Source organism: Arctopsyche grandis, chromosome 3, assembly GCF_051622035.1.
Source record: "Arctopsyche grandis isolate Sample6627 chromosome 3, ASM5162203v2, whole genome shotgun sequence".
Taxonomy (NCBI): domain Eukaryota; kingdom Metazoa; phylum Arthropoda; class Insecta; order Trichoptera; family Hydropsychidae; genus Arctopsyche; species Arctopsyche grandis.
Window position 1 is genome coordinate 21267332 of NC_135357.1, and position 15760 is coordinate 21283091.

Consider the following 15760-nt stretch of genomic DNA (forward strand, 5'->3'; position numbering starts at 1 on the left):
AATAAGAAATTTTTGCATCAAATTATTAGTGTAGATATATGTTATATGGCAACAGAAATTATGAAATTGAGAGTGAGAATGAAGATGACTAAATCCAACAATTAATTTTTAAGAGCAATTTTCATGTTCCTAACTACATATGTATGTTCTGGTTATAATGAAAGTTGAATAAATCATATAATATTTCACTTGACGTAATTGGACTTTTGCGTAAATTTGTTATAAAAATTATTTTGATACTACATAAAAATATATAATCTTTCCTGTACTGGTGGAATTTTACGATTACCTTGCGAAATAATGGTATTTTTGGTACCTGAAATCAGAACATCGTAACCTGAGTACCGCTGCAACGTAAAAGCGTATATCAATCACCATATGTATTTAGATCTAACGCGTGCGAGCAAGATGCGTGAAAAGGTTGCGATGCTCTACCTTAAATGACGTTGTTTCACTTTAATAATAACCGGCACAATTATTAAGAAAATTTTAAAAAATAAACATTTTTTTGTTAAATGTTCTCTTTTTTGTCCATGACACTTGGCAACCCTAGTTCTAGGACTGAAAAACGAAATTGGAAAAATACAGTACATTTTCTCTTGAACGACAAGATTTTTTTGTTTCTAAGAAAGCTTTTGCCATATTTTATGTATGTTTGTATGTAGAACTGAAATCATAATAAACTTTGTGAAGATTCATCAACCGAAAATGGCAGTTGACTCTTGTTTATCTTTCTTCTGTTTTTTAAGAATTTTTCAATATGTGTGCTCTTCACGAAAAAACTACAATAAATATCGTTTAAATGCAAAAAATTTACAAAAAAAAACCGAAAGTGAAACTTTTTTCCCTCGGAAAGTCAAAAAAGTACCACACGATTTTTTTCTAAAACTTCTAAAGGTATTAAGCTATAAATTTAGATTTATATTCTTTATTTACTATCTTAGAGCACTTTCATAGCTGGTATTGGTGTATTTCATTTTGGTAATTATTATATTCAGGGCCGACAAGAGGGGGGGGGAGGGAGTTGGGGTAAAGTTCCAGGACCCAGAGCATTCGAGGGACTGACCGATATTGATATTTTATATTATTCTAAATAAAAATAAATATATTTATTTAATGCTATTAATGATCCACACATTATTTGTGTCCATGTGAAATTATACCTGTTATATTATACTTTATTATTCAATTATTTTAAAAAATAACCAACATATAGGTATTTTTCTAATAGTACTGATAGATTTTTCGCATATTAAAAACGTATCTATAAGACTTTTTTTGTAGTTTGTCATAGGGCCTGGAATTATTTTTCCAGGGCCCGGAATTCCTCTCGGCGGCCCTGGTTATATTCTTACAAGAGAGAAATTTATATGGAAAAAAATGTATACTTTATTCATATACTTATATACATTTAAAAAATCACAGTATTACTTTATTCATATTTTAGTTATAACAAAGTGTTTCGTATGTATTGTGAATTTTCAACATTTCAAATATTTCTGTTTTCAAAACTTAATTAAAAACTACATGTAAATATTATACAAATACAATAATTTGTTGATTATTAAAAAGTTTTAACACACATATTGCTTGACAAGCGCTCTCATAAACTTGGCTTTTCGTTTGTTGGCAGCTTCCCTTTGAATTTCTTCATTATTATTAGAATTCAACTCGAGCATTCCCATCACCTTAACGGCCAATTGCTTTCTATGCGTCTCTCCTCGTTTATGATGCAAATTGATTAAATACTCCAAAATGCTGGTATCCCAAATACAACCATAATAGCTATCCATGGCATCAGAACACAAATGGGTCATTTCAGAGAGACATTTAAAAGCTAAAACGTAATCAATTTCTTCTAAAAATTGACACAATATTGCTGCTTGAGTTGGACAATTCAACTGAGTGCAACACTTAATCATTCTTCTAAAAATAGTTTGATCTTCAATGAGCTGCTTTGATAGTGGCTGTACGAAATTGTCAGAGAGGATTGTCAAAGCAGTCAAATATTGCTTCATAGCAGTTGCATAATGTCCACCGACCAAGCTCATGTCACCTAATAATTTTATCCAGGAAATATTGTTTGGGTAATATTTTAAAGCCTGTGTGACCAGCTGATACAGAGTGTTCGAAACGAATTGAAGTGAAATTGTGCTATTTACTTTGGCAGGCCATAAATTTATATATTCCATATTCAAATCCATGTTTGAATCATCTTTTTGAACATTAAATAACTTTGCAAGGAGTGAAATGACAACAGAAAGAACTGTGGGATCTCGAAGTTTGGAGAAAAATGAAGTCATCCCATCTTTCATTTTACTATTAGCCGGTGGCTCTCTGTTGCTTGAACTTATAGGATTACCAGAATTACTGCGCTTCATAGACGAAGATGTAGGATGAACGATCACAAATATTGGGACAACTAAAAGTAAAATGAAATTAGAATTTGAAAATTATGGGATTTTAAACATTATGTTAAAAACTCTATATACCCATGTCCCAAAGGTCTTCGGGTAGTTTTTTAGTTGGTTTTGTCCGAAGGTGATGAGCGGCTAGCGCTGTAGCAACGGCAGCTTCAGCTTGTCCAGTTCCACGAGTTGTAGCTGCCAATTCGGCGAGTTGTTTCCATTCACCACCATTTAGTAAACAAATGAAACACTGTTCAACAATCTAAAACATAACATATTTAATGTCAACAATATTTTCTTGTGCTCACAATGGAAAGGGGTGGTGCGCAGCACCTCGATACTCCTCGTTAGTAACGATCATTGGTCAAGAAAGACCCGATGTTAAAGAAGAAACTTTAATTTTTTTTAACAATGGCCAAATTGCAAAATTGATTACCCATTCACGTTTACAGCCAAAAAAAAAGTAAAAATCAAAATATCAAATATCTATGTCGAATATGAAGTATGTATGTACCTCCATTCGGGGAATAACATTATCGCCAGACTGCAGAGCAAGAATACACATGGTTGCCTTATTTACCAACATATTCATATTATTCTTATGAAGTGGCCAATCTGCTAACATCTGTAAGCGTAATCAAAGTTTAATACATAGTAAATAGTTAAAAATGCGAACAGATAAAAAATAAAATAAAAATCAATTCAATCACACCTGAGTTATTTGCATAAGAAGTGCTTCCCAACCAACAAGCTTGCAAAGTTTATACATGACTGAATTGTTAGCTGCTGCATTACTATTCAATACAGTGCCAGCTTGATTCAATTGATTTCTTGTTTCTGTTTCTAGTATGAGAAGTAGTTCCAGTGCTGAATTATGGTCACCCATTTCCGCTTGCTGTTTCGCTTTACCTAAGATAATATAGCTAAAATCCTGAAAGAGGCAATAAATTTTCACATTGAATTATTAGATTTAACATACATGATTCTTAAATTAAAAAAAGGGTAGCTTAAAATATAATTAACAATATGGTATTAGGTATACTGAGTAGTTAGACTGTCATATAACACCCAGCCCTATGAAAATATATTTTTTTCTTTTAAAAATTAGTCTATTCTAAAATTTCATAATTCGACTTTTATTGAAAATTGAGACTTTTTTGCAAACTAAATCCTCTTGAAAAATACATTTAAAGCCTATCTTCTAAAATTTGTTACGCTTTAAAAACATGTTTTCATTTCGAACCTTACTTATGAGCTTTTTTATATATATGTGACCCGTAATTATAAATTGTTACATAAATACTTTCTGCACAAAAGGGAGTTTCAGCTTATTAAGAATCCTGCTGACATAAGCCTTTTTTTACAAACTTTTTATTAGTTTTTCCATTTCTCCTAATGCCGAATATCTCAATGAAGACAAGAGAGATAGTACATTCATAAAGCTACAGTCCCTAGCGCGCGTCGAATATAAAATACTGCATATTACAGTACCATAAATCCAATTCTCTACTCTTTGCATAGTTTTACTTCAAATAAAAATACACTATACATCAGAAAAGTAAGACATCCTTACGCAAAATCTACTATATACTCACTTGGAAAGAAATAGTTAAGGTTTCTGAGGTAATTCCCAAGGAAGGAGACGGAGGGGGGGGGGGAGTTTTAGATTCAGTTATGTGCAACATTTTAAAGCGTTAAACGTAAAGGGTCATGTTCAAATGAAGCTAAATGTAAAAAAAAAATCTTTGATTAACGCTAACGTCACCATCAAAGCTAGTCATTATAATCATCTACAGAGAAGTAAATCATCTACAAAGAAGATTTACTTCAAAAATCAGTGTTTTCAAGGTCTATAAAAATGGTGTTGGTTACTTTTTTTTCTCTTGTAAGCAAAGATATTAATCAAAATTCAGTACCAGCATTATAGTATGTGAATACTATATATAAAAACGGACTGTCGCTAAATATATTTGTATATTTGTATATTTGTATATTTGTATATTTGTATATTTGTATATTTGTATGTGACGGACGATCAACCATCAACCAGTATGGGGAACAAATTTTTTTTTTTTTTCATATTTTTCAGTTTTTTAATTTTTTTCATTTTTTCAGTTTTTTCATTTTTTTCATTTTTTCAGTTTTTTCATTTTTTTCATTTTTTCAGTTTTTTCATTTTTTTCATTTTTTTCATTTTTTCAGTTTTTTCATTTTTTTCATTTTTTCAGTTTTTTCATTTTTTTCATTTTTTTCATTTTTTCAGTTTTTTCATTTTTTTCATTTTTTCAGTTTTTTCATTTTTTTCATTTTTTTCATTTTTTCAGTTTTTTCATTTTTTTCATTTTTTCAGTTTTTTCATTTTTTTCATTTTTTCAGTTTTTTCATTTTTTTCATTTTTTCAGTTTTTTCATTTTTTTCATTTTTTCAGTTTTTCATTTTTTTCATTTTTTTCATTTTTTCAGTTTTTTCATTGCCGGGGGCGCTGGCGGCGCTGGGGGCGAAGCCCCCGGGGTGCCAAAGGCATCGGGGCGCTGGGGGCGCCGGAGGCGTCGGCGGCGCTGGGGGCGAAGCCCACGGGATGCCGAAGGCATCGGGGACGCTGGGGGCGAAGCCCCCGGGGTGCCGAAGGCATCGGGGGGGCTGGGGGCGCCGGAGGCGTCGGCGGCGCTGGGGGCGAAGCCCCCGGGGTGCCGAAGGCATCGGGGGTGCTGGGGGCGCCGGAGGCGTCGGCGGCGCTGGGGGCGAAGCCCCCGGGGTGCCGAAGGCGTCGGGGGCGCCGGAGGCGTCGGCGGCGCTGGGGCCGAAGGCCCCGGAGCGACGGAGGCATCGGGGGCAAAGGCGTCAGGAGGTCGGCGATGCACAAAACGTAGTTCGTAATTCGTAATCACTTCGTAATTCGTGCATCAATTTCTTTCCGAAACCAGTCGATTCAATATCTTTAACTTTATTTTTATTCGAGTTTCAATTCCTTTTCGAAACCACCCGTTGAAATCAACGGGTCCAACACTAGTATGACATATTGTTCAGTAATCGGCAGATGACAAATGCAACTTTTAAAGTCATGTGTGTTTTTACACGATATTATTTCGTATGAAAAAATTATGAGTTTGGATTATATGTATTATTTTAACATATAGTTATATGTATAAATAATAGTTGTATGAAATAACTAACCTGAATGAAACTTCTTGAGAGTGACATGATAACACTTTGTAAAGGTATTGGTAATTTCCATTGAGGATTTACGGTCCACAATGGTTGAACGGGATTGGTGACCGCCAAATTTACCAAACCTTCGCGTATTTTGTCTGCTGTTGTTGCATCTATTAACTTTTGACGGAGATATCCAACCTCTAGTTCGGGAACACTTTTAAAGTTTAAATCGGGAGTTTCCCACCCTGTAACATAAATGTTTTATATGTAGTAATAGAAAAATATTAAAAGGAAGTATCTCAAAATTAAGACCCAAGTAACCTGTCATTAAAAGCTCAATGGGAATATTATTTCCATCCTTAAATTTGTCTAAATCTAATTCTTCCATGATTTTAATGATTTCTTCATTTTCAAACAGTTTAGGAACAGTTTTTTGCATCGAAATATTATCATTGTGACATCTCTCTTTAGTTACATATTCATTAACATCAAATATAGAAATATCATGTTCGGATGTAGCTAAATGTAAAAAAAACTCTTTGATTAACCGCTTATCATCTATACTTAATGTGTTGGACTTCAAAACGGGCTCAAACGCCCAAAAGAGAGACTCGACGAATTTTGGGCCCATTGTATTCATTCTTCGATTAAAATCAATATGAGTGGATGGTAAATTACCATCCAATAATGACCTAACTATATTCAGAGCAACCACTTTGTTTAAGAGATCCCTTGATACTGTTGCCGTACCACTAGATGATACACCTAAAAAATTAAATAAAAATAGATATACATTAAATTATATACATTGTTTTAATAATTGACTTGAACGGAGATAAAAAGTAACTCTAGCCTCACTTTAATGAAAATTTATTATATCTATTACCTTGAATATCTAATTCAACGACAAGACGATGGACTAACGGAATTTCCCGTTTCAAATTATCAGCTTCCAATACTCCAATTAAACCTTCATATCCATTTGCTACAGCTTCATGAAGTTGATGTAAAAGCGAATTTTTTTCTTGCGAAATGTTTAAAGCTTTCATAAATCCAAATATCTCAGCTTCTGTAACACTTGCATACTCCATTTGTTCCCAATCAAAACCAGTTCTATGATTGCTATCTTTAGGATGTTTCTCTTTGAGAAGTTTCTGTTTGAACTCATTACACAATAGAATGTACTTGCTAGCTTGTTCATATTGGCCATAAAAGAAAAAATTCGTACAAAGATCATAAGTTATTTGCATAAACAACTCATTCTCGCTGATCATTACATTACTTATTTCCCAATCATGAACCATATCAGCTGAATCTTCTGTTAAAACTGCGAAGGTATCAGTTATTGGAACTTTTATGTATTGGAATGTATTCTTTGCTTTAATTTGAGATGCTTTAGCCACTTTACTGCCAATTAAATCCATTAAGAATTTTAAACTTCGTTTCCGTGCTCCTTCAGATTGAATTAACAAATTGTCAAATCTGGGGTTTATTTGTATATAACCTGTTTCATTAGTCAATAGCCCCCTAAAAACATTAAACTTGCATAAATATGGCAAACTAAGGAAAAATGAAAAATAAAATAGTCATTATACAAACATATTTAAGAGTCCTTGTTTCGAATTACGAGTTAAAAGAGTTCTATTCACAAGAGACCTTAGAAACCATCTATGAAATAATACAAATGAAAATTTAACACCGCCACGCTGCAAGTATTCATCAGACACGTCCTAAAATATTTATATATATGCATTAAATATGTATTAAAAGCATTAAAACGGATATAATTAAATATGAAAATAAAATACATGTGGAGGAATTGAATATATTCCTTCAGTGGACATATATACTAGATCTTGCATCACTTGCGATTGAATCGATGGAGGTAGTTTTGTTTCTAATATAGCTGCAAATATAAAATGAATAAATTTCAATATTAGTTTTAACGTATTTATTTGTATTATTTATGTCAAAATTATATATTACAAAGATTCCATTTCAGAGTGGCAGCTACTTTCAAACATAGCACTTTCAAAGCCAAATGTTTCTTAGAATATTTTTCACCCTCAACTATGCATAATGTTGGACTATTGGGATTTTCTGGATCAACAGATTTTGTTACTTCAGTCGGTGGAACAGGCATAATGGATGAAAATTTTACTATCAAATCGGTGGCAGATGGATCTGTAATAACCAAAATATATAATTAATAGTTTTGAAATACATATGTATGTATGGTAGAATTTTTCCTCAAAAGGAAAATAAAAATTAAAAGGTATGTAAATCATAAATACATTTTTAAATTAAGTACCAGTCGACTAAGCAAATTGTTGAATGCAGATAAGCGTAATATTAATATAATATTATACACAAATCTGAACAAATCTAAAATTTTTAAATTATAGATTTTTGTTGTGTTTTTATATCTCGGTAAAAACATATTTTATTACCAAGCAGTCTTTACGATTCCTTACGACTTAACAATTTACTTTATAAAAGTTTCCAATAAAATCTTACTAAACTACGTACGAGTATACTACGGGAAATGTGATAACCGGCTATGAAGATTAATAATAATTATTAATTTTTAACCAAACCTTACCTAATCTGATTTTAAATAACCTAGGGCAGCGGTTTCCAAACTTTATGCTACTACGCCTCCCTAAAAATAATTTTTTTTCCGCGCCTCCCTATCTTTTATTTTTTAATAGATATAATAATATAGACACGTTTTAAATAATAAAACTTTATTTAAAAAAAATACTGAACACTACAATAGACAGAATAATAAAAAGGTTTTGCTATAACATAAATTTATACGAACACGTATATTTATTTTTATATTAAATTACTAATTAAACTACATCTAACACATCGAAATTTAATGCGAAGGGTATTGTTGTTTATTGGCACAAAGTTTATCAAATTTTGGGGGCAATATGGAGAGTGCCACTCGTAACTCCTTTTCGACTATTAACCTAGCTCGATATTTGGTTTTCATTGCAGCTAGTGCGGAAAAGCCCGTTTCGCATAAATAAAACGTTACAAACGGTAGAAGCACTTGCATTGCTTTGCAATACAGAGATTCATACTCTCCACTAAGATTCATCCAAAATTTAGTTATGGTTTCATTTTGAAACTTTTGTTTTAGTGAGATAAAATCAACTTTTAACAAATTCTCTATTATTTATTATTATTATTTAACTAATTAACTAATTTTTACTTTTAACTAATCAACTTTTCTTTTTCGATGGTTGTCAGCTTGAATTCGTCTTCTTCATTGTAGTTAAATGGATTCTGTATCCACAAAAACTTTGAGAAATCAAGGTCTTTGAAATAATTGGAAAAATGCAACACTAAACCATCCAAGTGGTCAATAAAAAGATTTTTACTTGCTTCAATATTGGCTGTGGCCCAGAAATCTTTGGAAAGTGAAAACATATCCAATTCATTCTTTTGTAAATTTGATTTCCATAACTTCAAATTTTTAATGAAAGCTTTTACTTTGTCTTTTTGAACAAGTGGATGTATTTGTGATCCCTGCATTGATTTATTTAAGCCGCTCAATTTTCCAAAAGTTTAAACCAAATAGGCAAGTTTAACAATAAAATTATCGTTCGTCCACAAATATGCCTCTTCAGGTTGCTAATTAAATGTGTATATAAAAATGAAAGAAAAATAAAAATAAACATTCATGCATTGAATTTTTACTGTTAAGCTACGATATGAAGTTTTATTTATTTGTAGATATTATGGTATGAAAATTATTTTTTAATTAAAAGTTTTGGCGCCTCCCCTGGCAATAGTCCGCGCCTCCCCAGGGAGGCGCGCCTCCCAGTTTGGAAACCGCTGACCTAGGGGGTAAACTAACCTAACGTAATTGACCCCCTTTCCTATATGATTAATAGCAAGATTATCCGGTCTCCGTGATTTGACAGAATGTTAAATTACAGAAAACGCAAATATCAGAATGCAAAGATCGAAAATCGAAAGATCTTAAGTCGAAAGTATCAAAAAAAAATGGTGCATGGTAAACGGTACATACTCACTTAATTTGCGCGAGCAGGATACAACAGGAACAAGAGGAACATGCTTTTCCTCCCGTGTTAATGTGCGCGCGCGGAATACGGGAGGAAAAGCATGTTCCTCTTGTTCCTGTTGTATCCTGCTCGCGCAAATTAAGTGAGTATGTACGTGAGTATGTACCGTTTAAGGTCTTTCGATTTAGGTCTTTCGATCTTTCGACTTAAGGTCTTTCGATTTTCGATCTTTGCCTTCCGATATTTGCGTTTTCTGTAATTTAACATTCTGTCAAGTCACGTAGACCCCTCCCAGTTTGGAAACCGCTGACCTAGGGGGTAAACTAACCTAACGTAATTGACCCCCTTTCCTATATGATTAATAGCAAGATTATCATATTGACCATAATATATAAATTATTTCAATTTCGTCATCTCTGAATGAATAATTTCTAAAAGATAAATAATGAATGTTAATCATATAATGAAACAAATTATATGGATGTCAAGTTAACCTACCAGGTGATGGTTTTGCAAGATGGTACTTTAAAAGATCAGGGTTCAACAGAAACTCGAACCAAAGCACAGTGTCCGAAGAAGAAGGCACGGTGCCTGATCGTAATAAATCCACATCCATGGTTTTAGGCAAAATTATCACACACAAAACAACAAATACGACCGATAAACTCTATTTACCGGTAGTCGCATTAGAAACGTCAACTGTCAAAGTATTGCCATTGAGAAAAATTAGATGCGTTAAAAAAATATGGTGACAGGATTATTCGGTACATGAATATTGCAAATAGATTTTTCCGGACACGATGATTCCAAACGATGATTATTCCGGACATCCATATTTGCGGATACTGATTTTTTCTGACCCAGATTTTTCCGGTTCCATGACAAATGCGCACTGCCAGCTAGGCACGTGATGGTTCGGTGATTACTGGTCACAAAGTAATCGTCACAAAGTCACTAAAATCTCTATGACGGAACATCTGGCAGCCGAAAAGTCCATCATACTAACGAGAACTTGAGTGCCAAATATTGTGTATTCGCGATTTTCATGGCAAAAATTGTCTTTGTGACCACTACAATGTGACGAATAGTCCAATTACCGCACGTGATAGCCAGGATTTTTTTTAAGGGGGGAGGGGTGAAACAAAAGCGCATCCCCTTCCCCCAAGCGTTTAAAAAAACGAAACTTCATTCTGAATTTGGAAAAGGCATTAAATGAAAATAAAAAAATTACATTTAATTTTATGCTTTTTTCTAAAGATGTTCTTCAAAATGTACCACATACATACATACGTACATACGTACAATGGGCTTCCAATTTTTTTTTCAATAAAATTATTTTGAATATATATATGTATGTACATACGGGTTTGGTGCATCCGTTCTAAAATCGCCAGACAAACGAACGACAGATTAACAGAATGGCAGCTTTAAACGTAATTCTCGTTTTCTCGAATGATAGGTTGTACATCAGATGACGAGTAACCTTTCGATGTGCACAGATGCAATTATTAAAATTGAGTTGGATCTTTCTGGCGAGTTTAATAAGGCAAGATTCGGAACTTATCGAATCTTGCCTTATCAAACTCGCCTGAAAGATCCAACTCAATTTTAATAATTGCATCTGTGCACATCGAAAGGATACCCGTCATCTGATGTGCAATCTATCATTCGAGAAGACGAGAATTGCATTTAAAGCAGCCGTCCGTTAATCTGTCGTTCAATTTGTCTGGCGATTTTAGAGCGGATGCACCGCATCCACAAAGTATGTATCCATTTTTCATTCCATATTTTTAAACTCAGATTAAGTAAATTGTGGAAAGAAAATTCAATTTTTTTATAACATAATTTTATTCATTAAATTTTTTTTTATATCAAAATTACAAAATAAATTTGAGACTATTTTATATGAGCATTTTCATCGTAAAAAAATAATAATTTGTAAAATAGTACTTTTATATTATATCTACATATGTATATAGTAATATACATTTAATTTCAATCAATCGTATTTATTTATCTATCTTAGACATTAAAAATATCGACCAGCGACAAAAATAAATAATGTAAAACTTTTTATAAAAAATATCAATATTCTAGTCTGCGATCAACATGAGCACACGAGATCCATTTGTTTATAAATCCTACTAATTCCTATAAATTTTAATGGACGATAATCTATGTATATAAACCTATACAATTATTTTAATATGGCTTTTATGAAATATATGTACATATTACGATGTCAATGTTAATGAGTACATATGTACATATATTTTAAGGGTGGTGAAAATTACGTACATATATGATAATAAAATAATATATATATCTAAATTAATACAAGTTTATAAGAGCTGCAATCTTTCACGAAGATGTTTCAGCTCGAAATGAATCTCTTCAGGTAAATCTTCTCCAACTTGTTCAGTGAAGTATTTATCTATAGCTTCAGTCTGAAAAATATTTAAAAAAAACATTTGATTTAATACATTTAATATTTATTACATATAAATCAAATGATATTTCTAAATTAATAAACATAAAAAAGTCTGAGCGAACTCACCTCTTTTAACCAAAATTCTTTCGGTATATTGAATAATTCGTCTAAATCTACAGTCTCTTTCAAACCTTCTAAATTTAGTGAATTTTTCTTAGGCAACAAACCGATAGGACTTTCAATATAGCAAGGCTCATTATCACATCTTCTAAGCACCCAATCGAGAACACGGCAATTGTCACCAAATCCAGGCCAGAGAAATTTGCCCTAAGTGAATTATAACAAGTCAGTTCATGTTCAAATACTAATTCAGAACTATTTTTATTGACTTTCAAAAAAATAACCGTAAATTTACCTGCTTATTTTTCCTAAACCAGTTTACATGGAAAATTTTTGGTAATTTTTCAGGAGTTGTTTTCCTACCCATTGACAACCAATGAGACAGATAATGTCCAAAATTGTAGCCGAAGAATGGTCTCATAGCAAATGGATCATGCATGATCATTTTTCCCTGTTAAAATAAAACGATTAATTTACAAAGTACGAAATGTGTTTGGAATTTTGTATAAAAATATTATGCTTACACTATGTTCAGCAGCAGCGGTAGCTTCAGATCTCATCGAAGCACCCAGAAAAACTCCATGAGTCCAATCATTAGCTTGATAAACCAATGGAACTCCTTCAGGCCTTCGGCCACCCAGTAATATAGCTGAGATTGGTACACCAGCTGAGCTCTCCCACGCAGGATCAATTGTTGGGCATTGTGATGCTGGTGAACAAAACCTGTAAAATTAACAAGTAATTAGCATATCTCACAAAACTTATTGCTGGATTTTTTAAATTAAAATTTATTGAAGAAATAAATTACCTTGAATTTGGATGTGCAGCCGGTTTATTACTTTCAACTTTGTCCCATGGTTGACCAAGCCAATCAGTCACCTGAACATCTTTTGGTGGTTTCCCCATACCTTCCCAATACACACCTCCATCACTCGTTGCTGCCACATTTGTGAATATAGTATTTTTAAATATAGTTGCCATAGCATTAGGATTTGTTTCATTTGATGTCCCTAAAATAAAAATTTCATATTTTAGTTACACTCCCTCTAAATAGAAAATAACAATTTAAATTTATCACTTACCAGGAGCTACTCCAAAAAATCCGTTTTCTGGGTTGATTGCTCTTAACTGTCCTGTCTCATCAAATTTCATCCAAGCTATATCATCTCCTACACATTCAATCTTTAAAAACAAATACGTTAAACACTATTGAAAATCAAGTAATTTAAGACAAATCAAATATATAATATAAATCGAACTAACCTTATATCCAGGAAGACTAGGCATCATCATGGCAAGATTTGTCTTACCGCATGCGGATGGGAAAGCTGCTGCAATATATCGCTTGTGGCCTGAACGATCAGTAATACCAAGAATCTATCAGAACAATTATCCATTAATATCACAGAAAAATAAAATAATTAATAGAGTCCTTGAAATATTCAATTACCAGCATATGTTCAGCAAGCCAACCCTCTTTTTGTGCAATCGTAGATCCAATTCTCAATGCAAAGCATTTTTTGCCTAGCAGAGAATTTCCTCCATATCCACTACCATATGACACAATTTCATTATTTTCGGGTCTGAAACGAATTTCAATCATATATTATATGGATACCACCAAAACTAAAAGGCATTGCCTTGGATTATATAAAATATTTAATACTCACTTGTGAAGGATAATTGTTCTAGCGGGATCGCAAGGCCAACTTGGCATTTCGTGAATACCATTTGATGGCGTGCCAACTGAGTGCAAACATTTGACAAACTCCATATTTTCTCTCATTAAAAGCTCGAGTACTTTTGACCCCACTCTGGTCATAATTCCCATAGAATAAACTACGTATGCAGAATCTGTCAATTCAATGCCAATTTTAGACAAAGGCGAGCCAATCGGTCCCATGGAATATGGTATGACATACATAGTACGACCTGTTTAAAATAAATAATATTTAGTTTCAATAAGACATCTATATTTTAATCTAATAATGATTAAATTATATATAATATATAACGGTTATGACTCTTACCTGTCATACATCCTGGGAATCGGTCGGCAATAGCATTGTTGTAATCTTTAGGACTTATCCAGTTCCCCAATGATGACTTTCCTCTGAGTGTGCGTGGAACGACATCATGTTGTCTCTCAGTGCAGATAAATGTGCGGCTTTCAACTCGAGCAACATCAGAAGGATTGGTGTTTGCCAACCAACTATTACAGAAAAACAACCATAGAAATACACATGTACATTAATAAATTATATAAATATATACATACATACATATAAAACAATAATACTTTAAAATCAATTTACTCACCAATTTTCATATTTCGGTAACAGCTTAATAGTCCCATTAGCTTGCATTAACTTTAGAAGAGTTGCACTTTCGGTGGCACTTCCATCACATATATGAACCTGATCCGGCTGACACAATGCGACGCTCTCTTCAATGTACGAAAATACCTAAATGACAATAAATTTATTATTATTCTGTACGATTCAATGGCACAAACATAGTATAGGTACATATATATAAAATAATACCTTAGGTCCTAAATGTGCAAGATTTCCATTTATAATTCTAGTTCCTTTGATGCTATGGATCGATTTATTTTGAATCCCATATCGCATAGATACATTGCCAAAGTGGCGAAGAACTGGGCTGGTGCATCTAGAAAAAAATATATAATAAATTTAGAAAATAACATTTACACATACTGAAAATACAATGAAAAAACCAAGTTTTATATTTAAGTATGCTTACAACATCGTTTGTGTTTCTACGGCTTCAGGCATATTTCTTCAAAAGTATGTGTTTTTACAAGAACCTCGATTCTATTCAAAAAATGAGATGCTCACAGTGGAAATGTCCATGAAACCAAAAGGTAATCAAGACAAGACAGAAATGCGAGAACCGAATGTGGGGTTACGATGAAACGTTTCAATTTATAGATGAGGATTGAAGCCCCCACTCCAAATGGTCTTTATCAGTTGGAGGAGTGTTGGACGTTAAGCGATTTGATTGGTCCGCTGGGAGGTGTGGCAGCTGACGCAACCCAACAGACCGGTTGCTAATGTCGACTCTCGACCATCGACATCAACCAACAAAAATTCTTATTTAAATTCACACAACAATTCAAAAGAACAAAGCATTGCATTTTCTTATCTGCAGTGTTTTCTAAAGAAATTCAATAGCAAAAAAAATAATTTTAATATTTTCATTCCTTACCTATATGAAATTTAATATTATTTTAGCACTTAAACCAGCTTTTTTTTAAAAATGTCACTTGTACCAGTCTGGTTTTCAGCCCGTCATATGTACTTCCAAATTACATTTATTTTATAATTTACTAGTGGTTTTACCCGGCTTCATTCGGTGTTTGTAATATAAACCGCTTAAACATGGCCAATCTAATAGTAAACATTTTAATAAATTTACTAGCCGAACCCTGCATGCGTTGCAATGCCACAATAACGCATGCAATTCCCGTTCCCGTTCCCTTTCCCGTTCTCGTTCCCGTTCCCGTTCCCATTTTTCGGAACAACGCAGGCAGCGAACACCTTGGTCGCGACGCGAAAACATTTGAAATTATAGTGAATGACACT

General features: G+C 33.0%; 2 protein-coding genes across 2 annotated transcripts; both read right to left on the bottom strand.

The window, feature by feature from the left end:
* Positions 1-1368: 1368 nt before the first annotated feature.
* IntS8 (integrator complex subunit 8) lies at positions 1369-10539 on the bottom strand. Its single transcript, XM_077428261.1, has 11 exons — positions 10100-10539; positions 7548-7745; positions 7370-7467; positions 7161-7291; positions 6448-7088; positions 5883-6326; positions 5583-5806; positions 3121-3339; positions 2923-3033; positions 2493-2670; positions 1369-2422 (listed from the first exon to the last, which is right to left on the bottom strand). The coding sequence occupies exons 1-11, from the start codon at positions 10215-10217 to the stop codon at positions 1575-1577; spliced, it is 3210 nt and encodes a 1069-aa protein (XP_077284387.1). The 5' UTR covers positions 10218-10539; the 3' UTR covers positions 1369-1574.
* Positions 10540-11436: 897 nt separating this feature from the next.
* Positions 11437-15077, bottom strand: LOC143909944 (phosphoenolpyruvate carboxykinase [GTP]-like). Its single transcript, XM_077428263.1, has 13 exons — positions 14919-15077; positions 14699-14825; positions 14472-14617; positions 14183-14364; positions 13823-14084; positions 13603-13735; positions 13416-13529; positions 13235-13334; positions 12961-13162; positions 12677-12875; positions 12448-12603; positions 12159-12359; positions 11437-12048 (listed from the first exon to the last, which is right to left on the bottom strand). Exons 1-13 carry the CDS (start codon positions 14948-14950, stop codon positions 11944-11946), a joined length of 1959 nt encoding a protein of 652 aa, XP_077284389.1. The 5' UTR covers positions 14951-15077; the 3' UTR covers positions 11437-11943.
* Positions 15078-15760: the final 683 nt, after the last annotated feature.

Excerpts from the sequence above, each read along its gene's own strand:
- IntS8 (XM_077428261.1), bottom strand. The coding sequence starts at position 10,217 with ATGGATGTGGATTTATTACGATCAGGCACCGTGCCTTCTTCTTCGGAC. Across the intron at positions 7,468-7,547 it reads CACTCTGAAATGGAATCTTT|CTATATTAGAAACAAAACTA; the intron begins GTAATATATAAT and ends TTATATTTGCAG. Across the intron at positions 2,671-2,922 it reads ATGTTATTCCCCGAATGGAG|ATTGTTGAACAGTGTTTCAT; the intron begins GTACATACATAC and ends GTTATGTTTTAG.
- LOC143909944 (XM_077428263.1), bottom strand. The coding sequence starts at position 14,950 with ATGCCTGAAGCCGTAGAAACACAAACGATGTT. Across the intron at positions 14,826-14,918 it reads GTAGAAACACAAACGATGTT|ATGCACCAGCCCAGTTCTTC; the intron begins GTAAGCATACTT and ends ATTTTTTTCTAG. Across the intron at positions 12,876-12,960 it reads GCTGCACATCCAAATTCAAG|GTTTTGTTCACCAGCATCAC; the intron begins GTAATTTATTTC and ends TTAATTTTACAG.